Source organism: Hetaerina americana, unplaced genomic scaffold, assembly GCF_022747635.1.
Source record: "Hetaerina americana unplaced genomic scaffold, ioHetAmer1.1.p SCAF_2, whole genome shotgun sequence".
Classification (NCBI taxonomy): domain Eukaryota; kingdom Metazoa; phylum Arthropoda; class Insecta; order Odonata; family Calopterygidae; genus Hetaerina; species Hetaerina americana.
Window position 1 is genome coordinate 82,508,123 of NW_027286763.1, and position 16,056 is coordinate 82,524,178.

Here is a 16,056-nt window from a genome sequence, read left to right on the forward strand (position 1 = left end):
TTACATATATTCCCTGCACGGGCGGGCTCCAGGGGTGCGTATAATGTAGACGGTTTTTTTTTCGTAATTTTAATGAAACCGCAGATGGTGACACCTTACGCGGTCCCGCTCATCGACGCCTGGAAAATGGGCGAGTACCACATTAATCTTTTTATGTACAAGCTTGGAGATTTGGCAACCCTAACCGCGCGCCCGCCCCTAATATCCTCCCTTCTCCGCCTCATCCCTCATCCCCCCGCCCCCCCCCCTCTCTCTCTCTATCTGCCGTGCCGGGGATGGGGGAGGAGCGGCGAGGCAGGAGGCGTGCCGGGAGCCGCTCCCCTTCTCCTCCCCCTTGTCCCTCACACCCAAACGGTACCACTCCTCCCCCCCCCACCCCCGACCACCACAATATCCCCATAAATGGCATAAATTTTCGAGTCCCCGTGGCGATTGTGAAAAGGCCTCCCTCTGCCTCGCGCACACACGCGGAGCGGGAGAGAAAGACCTCCGCGGCTCTTTTCACGCGGGGAGGGTGAGGTAGATTGGGGGTTGGGAGGGGGCGGCGAGGGAGGAGTTCTCGGGGCCGCGAAACTTTCGTGCCCACCAACATGAACACGATTTCGGAGAGTTATATGTGAGAGTATATATATATATATATATATATATATATATATATATATATATATATATATATATATATATATATATATACACACACATACACACACATGCACACACTCGTATTTTTTCATCTACCTCGTTAAATTTTTTTTTTGCTTTTACCATACAACCCAGGTTATTCCCGCCGGGGACCACCGGTGCTCGAAGTAGTGATCCCCCCGTGAGGATGCCCGGAATGCGTGTTTGTGCTTTTGTGTGTGTTTTTGGCGGGCGGTGGTTTTATAACCACCCTGCTGGCTCTCAGACCCCTCCCCCGCCTCCCCCCTCCAACCTATTCATCTGCTCCCCCCCTAGAGTTAACGATCTGCCCACCCTCCCTACTCCTCATCCTCCACGATCCTTTGCTCCCCACCACCCTCCTGCCCTTCCTACTCCTCCTCCTCCCGCCGTCCTCCCCATACTGCCGTTTCCACGGCGCTCCCGAGTTCGCACAGAATAAGGCCTCTCTCCCTGCCCCCGCCCCTCCCACCCTACTCGCCCGCCTCACCGGGCTTTTTTTTTTAAAGTAGCTCTAGTCCGGATGAATCTCTTTCCTTCTCTCCGTCCCTCCATTTCTCTCTCTCCCCGAGCTTCCTCCGTTGCTCATTACGTAGACCGAGTAACTAAAGGGAGGTCGTAGTTAGTCCTCCAGAAGTACCAAACATTCGGTTACAACTCATTAGACGAGATGGTTTTGTCCTATTTATTTGTGTGGTTGTATGGTTCCGTCGAAGGGAGCCATGCATCCCCCAAACCGCATGTCATTTTCGATTGCTCTATTTCGAGGAGGGCCCAAATAACGCTATTGACTCGCCACTGGGAAAAATCAAACCCACGACGGCCGTCAACTCCTCCTAAAGTCGGAAGTACTTCACCTAATCTCCTAATGTCCTTAGGGAAATTTAGTCCTGAGTGTATGCTCGGGTGATTATTTTTATTGGAATAAATTACTTAAATATGCCTCCGCCGAAATATAACTGCATTTTTTTTGACGATAGAAACATCGAGATAAATTAATATAAATTATGAAACTAAAACAATATTCCAGGATCACTTTAATTGCCATTTTGGTCCAGTTTTTCTCCTTGATATGGTCACGTCCCAGAGATAAAAATATAGCCTTAAAATTTGGGTCCCATCATACATGAAATACGCCGTAGTGGATTTCTACTCCCGTATCTGTGGTGCTGGCCGGTAACTTTAAATAGTTTTAAAAGGTTTTGGCTAAGGGTAAGTAGTTGTGAGAAAGTAGTGCTCAAGATTATGCACTTCTTGGCATATAGGGTTCTTGTTCATGAATGATCCTTGAACACCATCTAAAATCTCAGATTCGACTCCTATGTCCCTTTATCGATTCATTTATCTGCGCACTTTTCCAACTAGTCGGTCGATTGTAATAAATCATCTTTCAATCGTGGATACAATATACCTATAATAAATGCTACCTTTTGAGTATTACATACAAAAATCTTATGGAAATGCGAAATTACTGTCGTTTTAGTTCTAAAATTGTGCATAGGGGAAAACGTGCCGTGACTAGCCTACTCCGCGCATGACAAATAAGGTCTTCGGATGGACACGGATGAGCGAATTCGGCCACACCATATTTGAGCTGCGTGCTATTCACAACCCTTTCGGCAGCCGCGTTTCCATTTACTTTATTGAAGGCTGACCTTTTATTCTTATTATTCCTTCACCATCGATCGTCGTTGAGAAAGAGTTTTTAAAAAGAAAAAAAATTTTTTAGAAAGAATTTTAAAAAGAAATATTTTTTTAGCAAAGTTTATTTGCACCTGATTAAAATCGTGCCTAGTACCATAAGATCTCTCATTTATTTATTCATCGATGCTGGAAAATAAGTTTCGATTGAACTATGAGGCTTGTCTCTACAGCGGCAGTATTTTGTATATGCATACGTGTTCTACGATTTGGTGACCCAGCTCTAGTTTTTAATAAATGATCGGTTCCTGCCACATCGTCCTGATGTATCTCTAGGATTGAGTGACATTGGTTTTCCCAAGGGGGACAATATTTCCATTCAGATAATTGCTGGAACAAGGGACGCTGAGTAAGAGTTAATCTTCCATTGATTACTGGAAAATATATCAGAGATCGACCGTGGGAGATCGCCCTGCCCGCTATAACTGAATAGCCACAGACGAGAACATTTTCAGATCCAATTTGCTGATTTGTCGCACTAAAAAGATAAGAGAATTAAGGCATCATTAATTCTGCGTAATTTTCCATTACCTTTTTTATTTCTATACATATTTGAAGAATAAAATCCCATTGAATTCGTCTTTTTATACCCTAAGTTTGGTAACTCCTTCCATACATTCTTCCCAACTCACAATCTTCTCCCACACCTCCCTACTGCCCAAACTCTGCATTTCGCCTCTTTTTATAATATTCCTCGCAAGTTCACTTAATTTCATGGTGAGTGCCGAGATCGAAATATTTCGTTCATAATGTTTGTTTTATTAAATGACATGCATCTAATTGTTTTTTAAATATAATTCTTCATTCACCAGATTCGTCAGTTTTGGAATAAGTGATTGTTATATCTCACCGAGTCACATGTTTAAAAAAATTGATTCATGGATTATTTTAAAGCTTTTAGTGTTACAGGTTCATTTGGCATCGACAAAGGCATCATTCTCCTTCTTTGGGTGTAATAAATGGCCTAATATATCCCAATGTTATTTTCTAATCTAAAAATGTTCCTTAAGGAATACTGAACTATTGGGTGGAGTTGGTACGTAATATGGTGTCTTGCTTAGTCCTTTACCACTCCTTAGCACCAAATAATTCGCGATTTGTCCATTTGGATTTCATAATTTTTTAGGTTGTATTTAATAATCATGGTGTCAGCAGGCACAGTTTTAAGGACCACTGATATAGTTATGTACCTGTCCGGAATCAATAGTAATCAACCCTAAGGTTAGTTTTCATAGTTCAAATCAGCGGGTCTCGCCTTATAATGAGGCCCTTAAAACTGAGAAAATCCACACATGAGGGTATGAGGTCATTCATTCCCTCTCCCTGTGCCACCTGCGGTTTCCCACAAAGCTCTGGTGCCCAGAAAATCCCAACACTTGAATTTTAGATTAGGGCTATCCAAAGGCATTCATTCATTCATCCAGTCCTTCAATTCGAAATTTGGTTGACTGCAGCCTTCCGTTCCACCTCACCCAGTGTTATCACGCTCTGATGGCTTTTACGCCCGACATCTTTCAATTTGGTCAATGTATTTGTAATGCGCCCCTTCTCTTCCGGGGGACTCTTCCTCCCATTCTGCCCTTCCACTATGTCCCTAACGGAACCTAGACATATTTCAAGAGTGATTTGCCACAAAAGGGATCGCGGGATTTTAGTCGAGGGATATATACCTGTCATCACCCGAACATTCTACCCGCTAGGTCACTACAACACCTTCAGATCAAGTCCCACATATAATCACTCAGTAGTAGTCCAACCTCAACGCAGTCGTCGGGAACATGGATAGAGTTAACTTCTGTATTTTGTTTGTGAAATTGAATTACAAGATATATATATATATATATATATATATATATATATATATATGCAGGTATATATAATGGGTCACGGGAGTCCAGGGGGTAGAGCGTTGGACTACTGACCGGTGGGTCCCGGGTTCGATTCCCGGGCATAGCACTCTGGGCACTTGCAGCTCCACCAGCTATGTGATTTTTCGGGTACCAGGTCTTCCTGGGAAACCATAACCGGCACAGGGAAAGGAACTGGCCCCCCTACCCTGATGTGTGAATTTCACACGCCGTCGGGCTTAGTGCTGGGTGAATACCACCTACCTCTACCATCACATCATATGTGTGTGTGTGTATATAAACACATGCCTGTGACTAAATATACTTGTAAATGTATATATAAGTCACAAGTGTTTATTATATTAGCAGCTAATACATATATTTTACGGGGGGATCGAGATGTTACGGGGGCTAACGTACTGGCTTCCCATCCAGAGGGTTAAAATCGGTGTTAAATATTTTTCAGAGGTATCCCTACTTGAGGTGCTTTGTGGAGGGCACTTTGAGTGAGTACGCCGTCCGTCGGATGGGACGTTAAACTGCGGACCCCTTGGCGCCTTTCGTAAAGAGCAGGCTAATGCCGACGCCGGGTTTCTCTCCACCCTTCATCCTTTCCTGTCCATCCCCTATGGCGCAAATGACCTCAGCTGTCGGTCGCCTCCCCTAAAAACTACTACTATATATTTTGCGGAAGGTTGTAGGTATAGATCGGTATATATAAATCAGTATAGTAGATCGAATTATTGCAGAAAAGTTTTTCCTTGCGTTTCCGTGAGCTTCTGGTGTTTATAATATTGCAAATGATTATAACTTTGTCTGTAAGTATCTCTGCGCAACAAAATTAAATTTTGCCGACGCGGTAGCGAGAGTGAACCAGTAAGTTTTGCGCATATTTTATCTTTAAGACTCATGTTTTTATAATTTGCTGGAACAATACTCAAATTTTGATTGCTTGCGAGTTGATTTGTTTTCATTATATGATCTTAAATATTAAAATCTTATACATTTTAGGAATATACCGCCGGCAGTAGATATTCATCAAACGCCCGATGTCACATGCACCAAACTTTTCAAGCGTTATTTTGCAAAATTGATCCAATTTTAAATTGACCAGCTGATATTTTCACCGGTAAAAATCTGTCATTTTCGGATTCGTTTCAATTGTACCACATTATCGCCAAGTGGGCCTGCAAGATTTGTTATTTCTACGGACTTGTAGAAATAAAAGATGGGGTGGTTGGGTTCTTGAACGACTCCTGCAAACCAACCACTCCTCATTTTCTCTTCACAAAATATTGAATAAATGTGTCTGTAACTCTGCTGAATCATTCGCAGTTTAGGTTAGTGTATTGATCAGATATTGGGAAACTACAACTCGTGGGACGCCCGTCTCTATCCTGCCTTGCGTTAGCAAGGGAAAATCATACCTCTGGAGATGAATTACTTTACTTCCTTCATCCAATTCGTAGAGAAGTTTATTCTTAAATCAGTATATCGTGCCCATCAGTAGTAATGTTGGTCCTTATGCGACCTTTTTGTGTGTCAGAAAACTCTTTCTTACCTGATAATGATGAGGTCATACGAACTAAAAAATTACGAATGGGTATTATCGAGTAGTCATGATCTGCATGGAACAGAACCTACAAGAGTAGCATTGAAGTTATACAATGACGGCCATTTTCTTTTAATTTTTGAGCCAACAGTGATACGCATGAGTAAAGTACTTTTTGCCAGTCACAGCCCTCATTTCAATGCTTGGGGTGAAAATTTGATGTGCTATTAAAACCTGCTTCTTATGATAGTGAAAAACCTCTCTGAGATAAGACACCGTGGGTACATGTTTGAGAACGGAAAGTGGTGTTGTTTATTGATTGACCCATTGATACTACTTGAGTGCGATCTGAGGTAGCAGCAACTGCAAAAATTCGCTGAGCTTGTGAATTTGAATAGATGCCTTTTTTTATATTTTGAGACATGACTCAAAATACTGAACTGTAGAACCTATAGAACTTGAGAACCTAAGTGAAAAATCATGGAAGCTTAATAAATATCATTACATCGAATGGATATTTATATGATTTAATTGCGATTTTAGATGTATATGCAATCGATTTTAGTGCAGAGGCAATTAAATAATCGAAAAATGTTATAATAATGATCACCACAGTTAAAAATGACACCTACTCATCCATGTTAATTTGATATTTCGCCGTGATATTTAGTCACAAAGGCATGGATGTGACTCCAAGGTTGTTGCAGTGTGTCAATCTATAATTCTAAAGACTCCTGTGGTGACTAAAGTTTTTTACTCTCCTAGAACTTATATGCGTATTTCTATTAATGTGTGCATATTCTGCTATAGACACTGATTGAAAATAAATAAAATTATGACCAGTAAGCGGGCAAACCAGAACGGTATTATTGCGCAAAATAATATTTACTTTCGCAGAAAAACTCTCAATTTGCATTCACGTTCAAGCAATGGTAAACTTTTTCAATTATACTGTGAACTTCAACCGATTTCAATAAAACTATTTGCATCTGTGAAATTCTGGAGATTTGGCATAAAATTCTCTTCCAGCTGGATTCCTTCTGCGCAGCCAAAAGTGCCGCTCCAATAATGGCCACAGTTTTCCTCATCATAAATTTTAAAGATCCTCAGATTGCCCTTGTCGGTGTGTGTGTGCATGGTTTCAGGAACTGGAGGTATACGGCGCCGTAGTCGACGTCAGGTGCTACGAGCTGGCGCCGCTCTTCCTTTGCTCCGTCTTCGTGCCGAAGTGTGGTGCCCAGGGGCGTCTGGTGCGGCCCTGCAAGAACCTGTGCGCGGGTAAGATGGTAGTTCTCCCCTTCTAGCGGCGTCCCCCGTCACCCGTTTGCGAATAGGATGCGACGCCTTCACCCTGCTCATAAAATTACACCCCCTTACCCCGGTATAATCATTTGCGTGCCCTAAGGGGGCTTTAATGGGTCCTCGAATCACATGGATAACCCATCAAGAAGATGAGCCTTGAAGTCGTGGGTCTAATCCATGTGATCGAATGCGGTGATAAATCTTTGGGAATGAGCGAGAGGGAATGGGAAGAAGGAAGGCTAAGGCAAACCCGAAGAGAAGATGATGATTTTTTTGCATCCTAAATGGCATTATTTAAGATTTCAAGTTAAATGTCTCAATAAAAATTTCTTACTCATTACTATTAGACATTAATAATACATAAATGATTACGTCAATACTCCATCTCATTTTAACAATGCACGATTGTATTTGAAGCATCAAGCTTGTCGGGCTTTTTGTATTAAATATACGTAAATAATGCGATATGCCAGTTCGTGCAATGACTTTTATGTTTCTCTCTTTGAATACTGGAATGCGTTTTCACAAAAATATGTTTTCATGGGAAACCAGACTCCAAAAGAGCCGTCAGTAAGCAATCTTAGAATGATCGTGCTTATGAAGTCCCCCCCGTGCAGTATCATCCGCCTTGGGAATGTTCTTATAATTTTAGAAGTTTGCCTTTAGTGTAGGTTTTGATTCCCTTCCTACTCGGCTTTTACTTCAAGTAAATGCAATCAATCAGTCACTTGGTGGAGAGATCTTTTTCTTAACCCTCCCATTAATATGAAGCAAAAGGATTGTCGAATTGGGTTTCTCGTTCCTTAATAAATCCTCATATTTCTTCTTTGACTACGAGTAATTGATTACGCTATTAATCAATGCATACTTAATCTTCGACTGTGGGGGCAGAAGGGTGGCTGCCACTGTAAGTGCCAGAAATGTTTTTTTTATTTTAGTAACTCATGGGGTGCAATTTGTGGAGAATATCTGTAAACTTTGGTGTCTCTTTGAAAAATATAGACTTTAACAACATACCTAAGAGATAGTAAGACCATAGTTGTTTTGGAATTGTGCATTTTATATTGATGAAATTTCCAGGTGACAATTGAACTAAATAAGGAGGAAAGAGAACTTACGGGAACCTCGATGAAGAAAGGCAGGATCTTAAATAACGATAGAAATTAGTGTTCCCACATGCGTGAGTTTATATAGATTGCTCCATATTATCCCTACCTTGATCCCCTGTGAAGAGTACAAGTGCTCTCTACTCATTAAAGGCTTTCTCCCGCCCTTTCGCTCTCTCCGTAACCTCTCAAATAGCCTTATTATCCTCACTTCCCAAATGATTTAAGCTCTCAGTCGCCTCTCTTAATTTTTACTGCTGTTAATTTCAGTAATTCAGCTCCATAATATTTTGACATTCGATGCCAGTTGTTATTATTGATCAAAATATAATTCTAAGGCAATCAAGAAACGCATGTCATTTGTATTTTGTCAACATAATTGGAGTTTAATTAGCCGACATCCTAAATGTTAAAGAGAAAAATTCGACTCATAAAATTTTTGCGCGAGTCAAATTGTCGCTTGAAGCATGAGTTATCAAAAATTGATGCTTTCCTTCGCCTTGATTTTGCTATTTGTGCAGGTCGTCCGCATACGCTTCAGTTTAAACCCAATGCCGACCCATCTCTACTGTAATTCCAGGAGGGATATCCATGGAATGATAATGCTACTTCCTCTTTAATCCAGAGACTAAGCGACGCTGTGGCTTCTTCCTGGACGTGTTCGGCCTCTCTCTCCCGGATTACCTAGACTGCGACTTCTTCCCGGAGTCTCCGGATCCAGAGGTGTGCGTCGGTCACGCCGAGGTGTTGGAGGCTGAGGCGCGCTCCAGGCAGCCAGGTGAATGATTTTAATCATCGAGTTAAACCAGTCAGGGATATCAAGGGCAAAGTTTCACCAACATTTTTAAATATATATTTGAAAAAACAACGGGCCAATAATGTAAAATATTGTATCACTGTAAAACAAACGTATGTGTGTATACGTACGTCTTGAACGTACATTTTAAAGGTACGCCATTTGGCCTTTATGAAATTTAGTCATTCAATGTATCTCTTGTGGGTTTAATTCATCTTAGCCTGAATACCCAACACCTTACCTCTGACTTGCGACCAGATCACTCTTTTTCTAATTGAACGTGTTATTCAATTGGTAAGTACTGTAAGAAAGTATGTATCGTGCCTTGCTGGTTGGTGTCGCCCATATATTAACCACATTATTGTTATTTTGAACATGAATACCAAAATTAAATATATTATTAATTTTGTTCAATTATGTTCTGCAAGTGGTAGCTGATTTTTAAATAGTTGTAGCCCTATCCAGCCAGCTAGTCACATTTGACTTATTGAGTGACGACTTCAGCATGTTAACAGAGAAAAATGGGGCCGTGGTAGTCCAATGGGTAGATTGCTAGGTCACTGACCGGTGAGACTGGGTTCGATTCCCGGAGGCACATTCTCTGCTTCACTCAAACTGTGCATTTATTTTGGAAACCAGTTCTTCCGGAGGAATACTGGGCGGCACAGAGAAATAAACTGACCCCCCCCCTACCATTTTAATGTGTGAACTTTGCACAACGTACGATATAGGGTTTAGTATTGGGGAGCTATGCCCTCACCTGCCATACCAACTGTCTGGTTCATAGCTTTGATGGATGACCTAGAGAAATTTCCTTACCTCTTCGCGAAACAGGACTTTTTGTTTTTTTGACAAAACAGGTAGGAAAATGTGTAAATAAATGATTTGGGGATGACCGAAAGGGAAATAATATTTGCAGTCAATAAAAAACTGATTGAAGTCTCCGTTTTTTGTTAGGGAAGACTGGAATTAACACAATCCTATACTTAATTCCCCACGTATAGTATGCACATCGGGCTTCGAGTGTGATCAGCATCGCTGCATCCCATCCGATTGGCACTGCGATGGGCACGTGGACTGCGAGGATCAGTCCGATGAGCTCAATTGCAAGCAGTGTCCAAAAGGTAATGAGAATGATTTTGACATGCAATTGATGAAATTGCTCCCATGCCTAGAAGTAGATATTAAATTCGTCCCTTTTGGCCTGACCACTGATAGTTTTCTAAGGTGTCAGTCACGTGGCATTAGGCTTACAATCCGTGAAACAGTCTTTTTTCAATCATTTCTAGGAATGGTGCACTGCGGTGGAAGCAAATGCATGGACCAATCTCACGTTTGCGACGGTGAAATCAATTGCCCATGGGGTCAAGATGAACGCAATTGTCGTGAGTATTTTTCCCGCTATTCTTCATGCACACTGAAACATACCGTTTCTGTTACACAATGATGACTTAGGTGTGGAAATATTTTTATCGTAGGGAAAAGGAAAGTTATCCGGGTAAAAAAAGAAGGAATCACATCTAAAAAAACTGCCCCCGGTACTTATTTATGAAACTTATTTAAGCTCCAAGCCAATGAGCAAAAAAACGCGACATATTCCGTAATTGATAAAATGTGATATGCCTTGACTATGAATAGCGTAATCGTAATGGTAAGCACCAAATTTATTACCATAGGTGCAAAACACAATACTGCATACCTTTAGTTTTTATCATGCCCAATATAACACTCTTCTTTTTGCGTGCAAAATTGGATATCGGTACTCATATTAAAACCTCACTCTGTAAGCATGGATTTTTTGGAAGTCCTTGAATGCCAGTAGTCAAACTACATAGGATTACTCATTCAAATTGTATAAATCCTCTTTGTATCCATGAAACGTCAAATGTACATGAATAATAAAAACATGAACAAATTGAGTAGTTTCAGACGTTAGGTGGCGAACTTCAAACATTATTTGTTGCTATCTATAGTTACCGTCTATTCTTGTTAGTATCTATAATTACCATATTTTCTTTATTAATCACACGCGCTAATCGACGTTAAAAACGCGCATATCTTAGGTTACATATATATATATATATATATATATATATATATATATATATATATATATAATATATATGTGTGTGTGTGTAAAAATATATATATTTATTTATTTGCAACACAACCAGCAATGACCATGTACTTGAGGGCCTAGGAATATTTAACTATGAGGACAGAAATCAGGGGTAGGCTAATCAATTATAATTCTATGCATTCAAGAGATATTAATGATCACTGTATCGAAGTAGCATTCGTTAAAAACTTTGGTGTGAAGTGTCTCAATAATCTCCATTCGAATAAGTTTCTCCCATGTTCCAAAAATTAAGTATCCTAGAGGTTATACACCCCGTGATATTAATTGTACCTGGTGTTGCATAAACTCCAGGATAAAGCTGCTACATCAATTGACGATATGAAGTGCTTATTTGAAAGACCCTGACCGATGTTGAGGTTTTTTGGGAGGTAACTTGGACTCATGGGGCTCAGACAAAGTTCGATCCAATTAAGTAATTGTCATTTTATCCTGTAGCACAACCCCTTGCTATAAATTTTTAGAAAAACTTGCCCAGACCGAATACTTGTGCCTTTCCCTTGGTCACTTAGTTGCTTTTAATTTTCATTAAAAATTTTCTGTCTTCCTCATTCACTTCTGGTTTATAATATAATTTTGATCCTAGTTTCATCGTAAGGTTTTAATCTGTGTAGCATGCGCGATGTGTTGAAACAAAACGTGATATAATCATAAACACATATGCTATCGTCCACTTCTTTATCTCTCAGGAATATGAAGCGTCATGAAATCTTTAACCGTTATTATTAGTGATTAATCAAGTACTACATTGAGCCGATTTTTTTTTCTTTGAGGAATATTTTTACTCAAATGAATAGAATAGTAATGACTAAGCATAATCATGTTACTCGTGGCTGGCTTTCATAGCGCCAATTGCAATAATGAGTGTGAGTACATGCCTTATACGTGAAGGCCTTGAACAGAATATTTTGAAATATATAAATCAATTCAAAAATGAAATCAAAATGGAACCATTGTCTCGTGCGGCGAGAAGTTATCGGTAATCATCTTCGACTGTCTTTTGAGTGTTCAGTTGAAAAAAAAAATATTTTTATCGCTAATGCTTAGTTTATATTGAAATGTAATGAAATAATTGACTTTGTAATTCCACACACTTTATTTAAAAACACACGACCCAGGTTTCGACGTTGAACGTCATCATCAGGTGGTCCTCATAGAAGCACGCTGGCTATATATACCTTCTGATCATAGGAGGGGGGGGTTGGTCAGAGAGGGAGGTCGGAGGGGTAAAAAGGTTACAATGTAGCTGGGAAGAAAAGAGAATTACATTTTTGATTTAGAAGAGTGGTAGGTCTAGGAGTGGGGAGTGGGAGGGATACAAAATTTCGTTGGCAAGATCATCTTTCCAACGGACACATTTCAAAATTTCTAACTGCTCCAAAGCATCGAGCCTTTGACCTTTTTCTTCAAAATGAATAATTTTTGTCACAAAGTCACTTTTGTGATCACTTTCGATGAGGTGTTTTGCAAAGAGGGATGTTAAATAAAATAAAATGAATGTGTTTTTAAATAAAGTGTGTGGAATTACAAAGTCAATTATTTCATTACATTTCAATATGTTATGCAAATTCCACAAAGTTACGCCTGAGACAACAAATCTTAGTTTATATGCCAATGTTTTCCACGCAGTTCGACTAAGTGATCGTATGGGAGAGCAAGGGACCGGCAGGTTGGAGACTTTCCATCCAGAGCATCAAAAGTGGAGCCCGGCGTGTGTATCGTGGGATAACTACGATCCAATATCGACGCCTGGTGCGATTTGCAAGATGCTCGGATACACGTAAGTTATTACAAATACAACTCCATATCAGCTATTGACTCAAAAACGATAGAAAACTAGAAAAAAATTCATTCGTACTTAATTAGTTCTGCAAATACATTTAGAGGAAAGACATTCACGGAATGTGGAAAAAATAGAGTCAGAGAAATGAATTATTAGTTATTATTTCAGGTAATACCGGTTAAGGTAGGTTTAAGGTGCTCGCAGGCTGCGCAACGGTAGAACGACATTAGTCTTGCATCTCTTTGCAAAACACAACCTGACATCCAATACTGCAGTAAGCCTCTCTTTAATTTTGTGCACTTTCTTCCTCCCTTCATTCCGTCCAATATGCCTATCCTATTCCTGTCCCTTCCTCTCTAGCCCAACATTCTCCCCTCTATCGCAGTCCTCAACATCCAATTCCTAATCAAGAGCTCTGCATCCATCTTTTCTGTCTCTTTTGGATTTCTCTCAACAATCCTCTCTCCTCCAGCACCATGGATAGCACTTCCTAGCTTGTTTTCCTTTCAGTCCAAGTAGCCTTTCCCTCCTTTCCCACCCAAACATCTCAAAAGCCTCCAATCTACGCCAAAGATCTTGCTTCAATGACCATGTTTCCATGCCTTACAAAACCACGCCCCATATAAAAGTTTTGACGAGCCTTTTCTTAACATCCTTACTCAACGTCCCTGTCATCAACCCTCTCCTCCTTGGGAAAGGTTCTTTGAAGCCGCAGAGAAAGGAATGAAAGGGTTAAAATTAGATGTGGATCGAAATTTTGTAGGGTTGGTCTTTATACGAAAGAGGGATGCAATTTTTTTGAGTTTCTTAGATTTGAATATCCAGGGAGATACATTTTAGTTTTAGCATGTCCATTTTTCAAAGAGATAGTTGCGAGTTAGTCCACGGTGGAGTATTATGCTTACACGTTTTTCTCGTAAAAGAAAACGAAGACAGAATACAAGATTTGCTTGAGAATTTCTTACGATTTGATCCAAGTCACAGTTTTCCCTTTCGCCGAGAATATTTCCGCGACATTTTTAAAAATATTCCATAAATATGCAAATTCACATTGGCATTGATCGGCGCACCTCAGTGGATGGTTTTACGACGGAGCGATCGATGTTTACGGCCCTACCTCTTGCCTTGGATGACTGCCTTCCCGCCAGGTAAACCACTGGAATATGTTTGCCTGTCGCATCCAGTGAAAGTGAAACCTCAGGCCTGGCCGCTCCGAAAGATGGGATGAATCCTTTCCTCCTGAAGTGTTGAGCCGACCACTGCATTTTACGCATGTATAAATTCTTTCTAAATTCTCGTGTTATCCTGCTACAAGGGTGTGTGGCGGAGGGTATTACATCACCTCTCATTAAAGTGATTAATGATTTTATCATGCAGGAATACCTCGAAATACATAAGCATAATGCTAGTCGCATTTTGTGTTTGAGTATTCTTGAGTTGATTTTCGTGTCATCTGCAGTTGTGGTCACCCATTTGAAGGGCAGAAAAGTAGGCCGTATATTTTTGCAGCAGTCCATTATCCTTATCATTGTTATCTCATTGATTAATATGGTGCCGGAATATAATACTTCAATCTGCGTCAGCATTAATCTCTTTAATTGGAGATAAATTACCAAAACGAATCACAGTATTTTCCAAAATTAATTACTTTAATTAAAGTAGAAATGTATTTTAATCGTAAGGGATAGTGGCTCGCGGTAGTCCAGGGGTAGAGCGTTGGATTACTGGATGGAGGGTCCGGGTTCGATTCCCGGACACGCTCTCTCTTGGTACCCTCAGCTGAACCCAAGCTGTGTGCTTTTTCGGGTACCAGATCTTCTTGGGAAATCATAACCGGCACTGAGTAAGGAACTGCCCCCCCTACCCTGATGTGTGAATCTCACACGCCTTAAAGGGCTTAATACTGGGTGAACTCTACCATCACCTACCAACCCGACCTTCGGGTTGATTACTGTGTTTAACCGTAAATTTTATATTTACCGAATTTTTAAATATAAAATGAAATTAGGGAGGAAACGAATGAAACGCCTTGGTATCTCCACCAAGTTTTGGAGGTAATATTATCTATTTAAAATGTGAAAACCATCAAAGTCAAATAGATAACCGTGTACAGGCTCATATTGCTATATGCAAATGTGATACTTGAATAAATTTAGCATACTCTTGCCATAGTTTGAAAAATGTTGGACAAACTGTTAATTCAGTGCGTATTGGAAAGTGGTTCCGCCTATTTCTGTTCAAATTAATTGCATGAAGTTCGATTATTTGATAATTATCGTTCATATAGGCGCTCTTAAATAATTTAAGTAATTAAAGTATTACGACTAAGCTCTCAAATGGCACACCATCCTATTTTTCTCTTTAGTACTCTAATATGAGCAAGTAATTATGAATTAAAGGTTATGGCTGTAATGATTTAGCGTTGAAAAACTAACTATTTCTTTGAGATAACTAGAAATTACATTAAATTCGTAAATCTATTAGAATAAGACCTTATATAACGCTCTGGAGACTTAGTGTTAATATTAACAAAATTATAGTCATTTACAATTTCGCAACTCATTTGGATGGGTCAGTATATTACAAGTATTAGGGTAAATTTTATGCAGAGCCGTCTCCCCTCCCATCTTTTAGGCATTACAGTGGTCGTGGGACGCGCTCTCTCTGATCGTTCATAACAATTTCTCACGATACCGGGCAGCTTTTTAGCCTAACGCTAAGGCAGCCCTAGTGGAGATTTCGGACATTCCGGACTGTCCGCTCCCTTCCTCCCTACAGCTCCGTCAACGGGAGTACCATCGTCCCTCCCGGCGGCTTGCCAAGCGGCGCCCCCCCGCCGCCGCCGCCCCCCCCTACGCACGCCGTTTGGCCCTCCCGGCCCGTGCCTGGCCCCGTGGGAGGGGGTGGCAGGATACCCGCCCGGAAGCTGACGCCGCGCCCCTCAGCGGCAGGTGCCGGGAAGGGGGGAGTCACCATCCGGCCGGCAGGGGGCCCGGCTTCCCCAGGTCGCTCGCCTTCACAGCTCAAGAAGAAGAAGCGGCGGAAGAAAGTGGTGGTGACCAACTTGATGCGGGAGCTGAGGTCGTGCGGGTCGGAGGCAGACGGCCCCGCACTCCACCTCTCTTGCTCCGGCTATGGTGAGTGTGGATGGCAAATGTAGACGGTAACCTTC

General features: G+C 40.9%; 1 protein-coding gene across 1 annotated transcript in view; it reads left to right on the plus strand.

Moving 5' to 3' along the window:
- Positions 1-16,056, plus strand: part of LOC139688155 (atrial natriuretic peptide-converting enzyme-like) — a 51,992-nt gene that overhangs the window by 24,203 nt on the left and 11,733 nt on the right. Inside the window, exons 6-11 of the mRNA XM_071585582.1 lie at positions 6,906-7,038; positions 8,794-8,946; positions 9,969-10,088; positions 10,254-10,349; positions 12,731-12,881; positions 15,663-16,021. Coding sequence (XP_071441683.1) covers positions 6,906-7,038; positions 8,794-8,946; positions 9,969-10,088; positions 10,254-10,349; positions 12,731-12,881; positions 15,663-16,021 — 1,012 coding nt within the window. The remainder of the gene's footprint in view (positions 1-6,905; positions 7,039-8,793; positions 8,947-9,968; positions 10,089-10,253; positions 10,350-12,730; positions 12,882-15,662; positions 16,022-16,056) is intronic.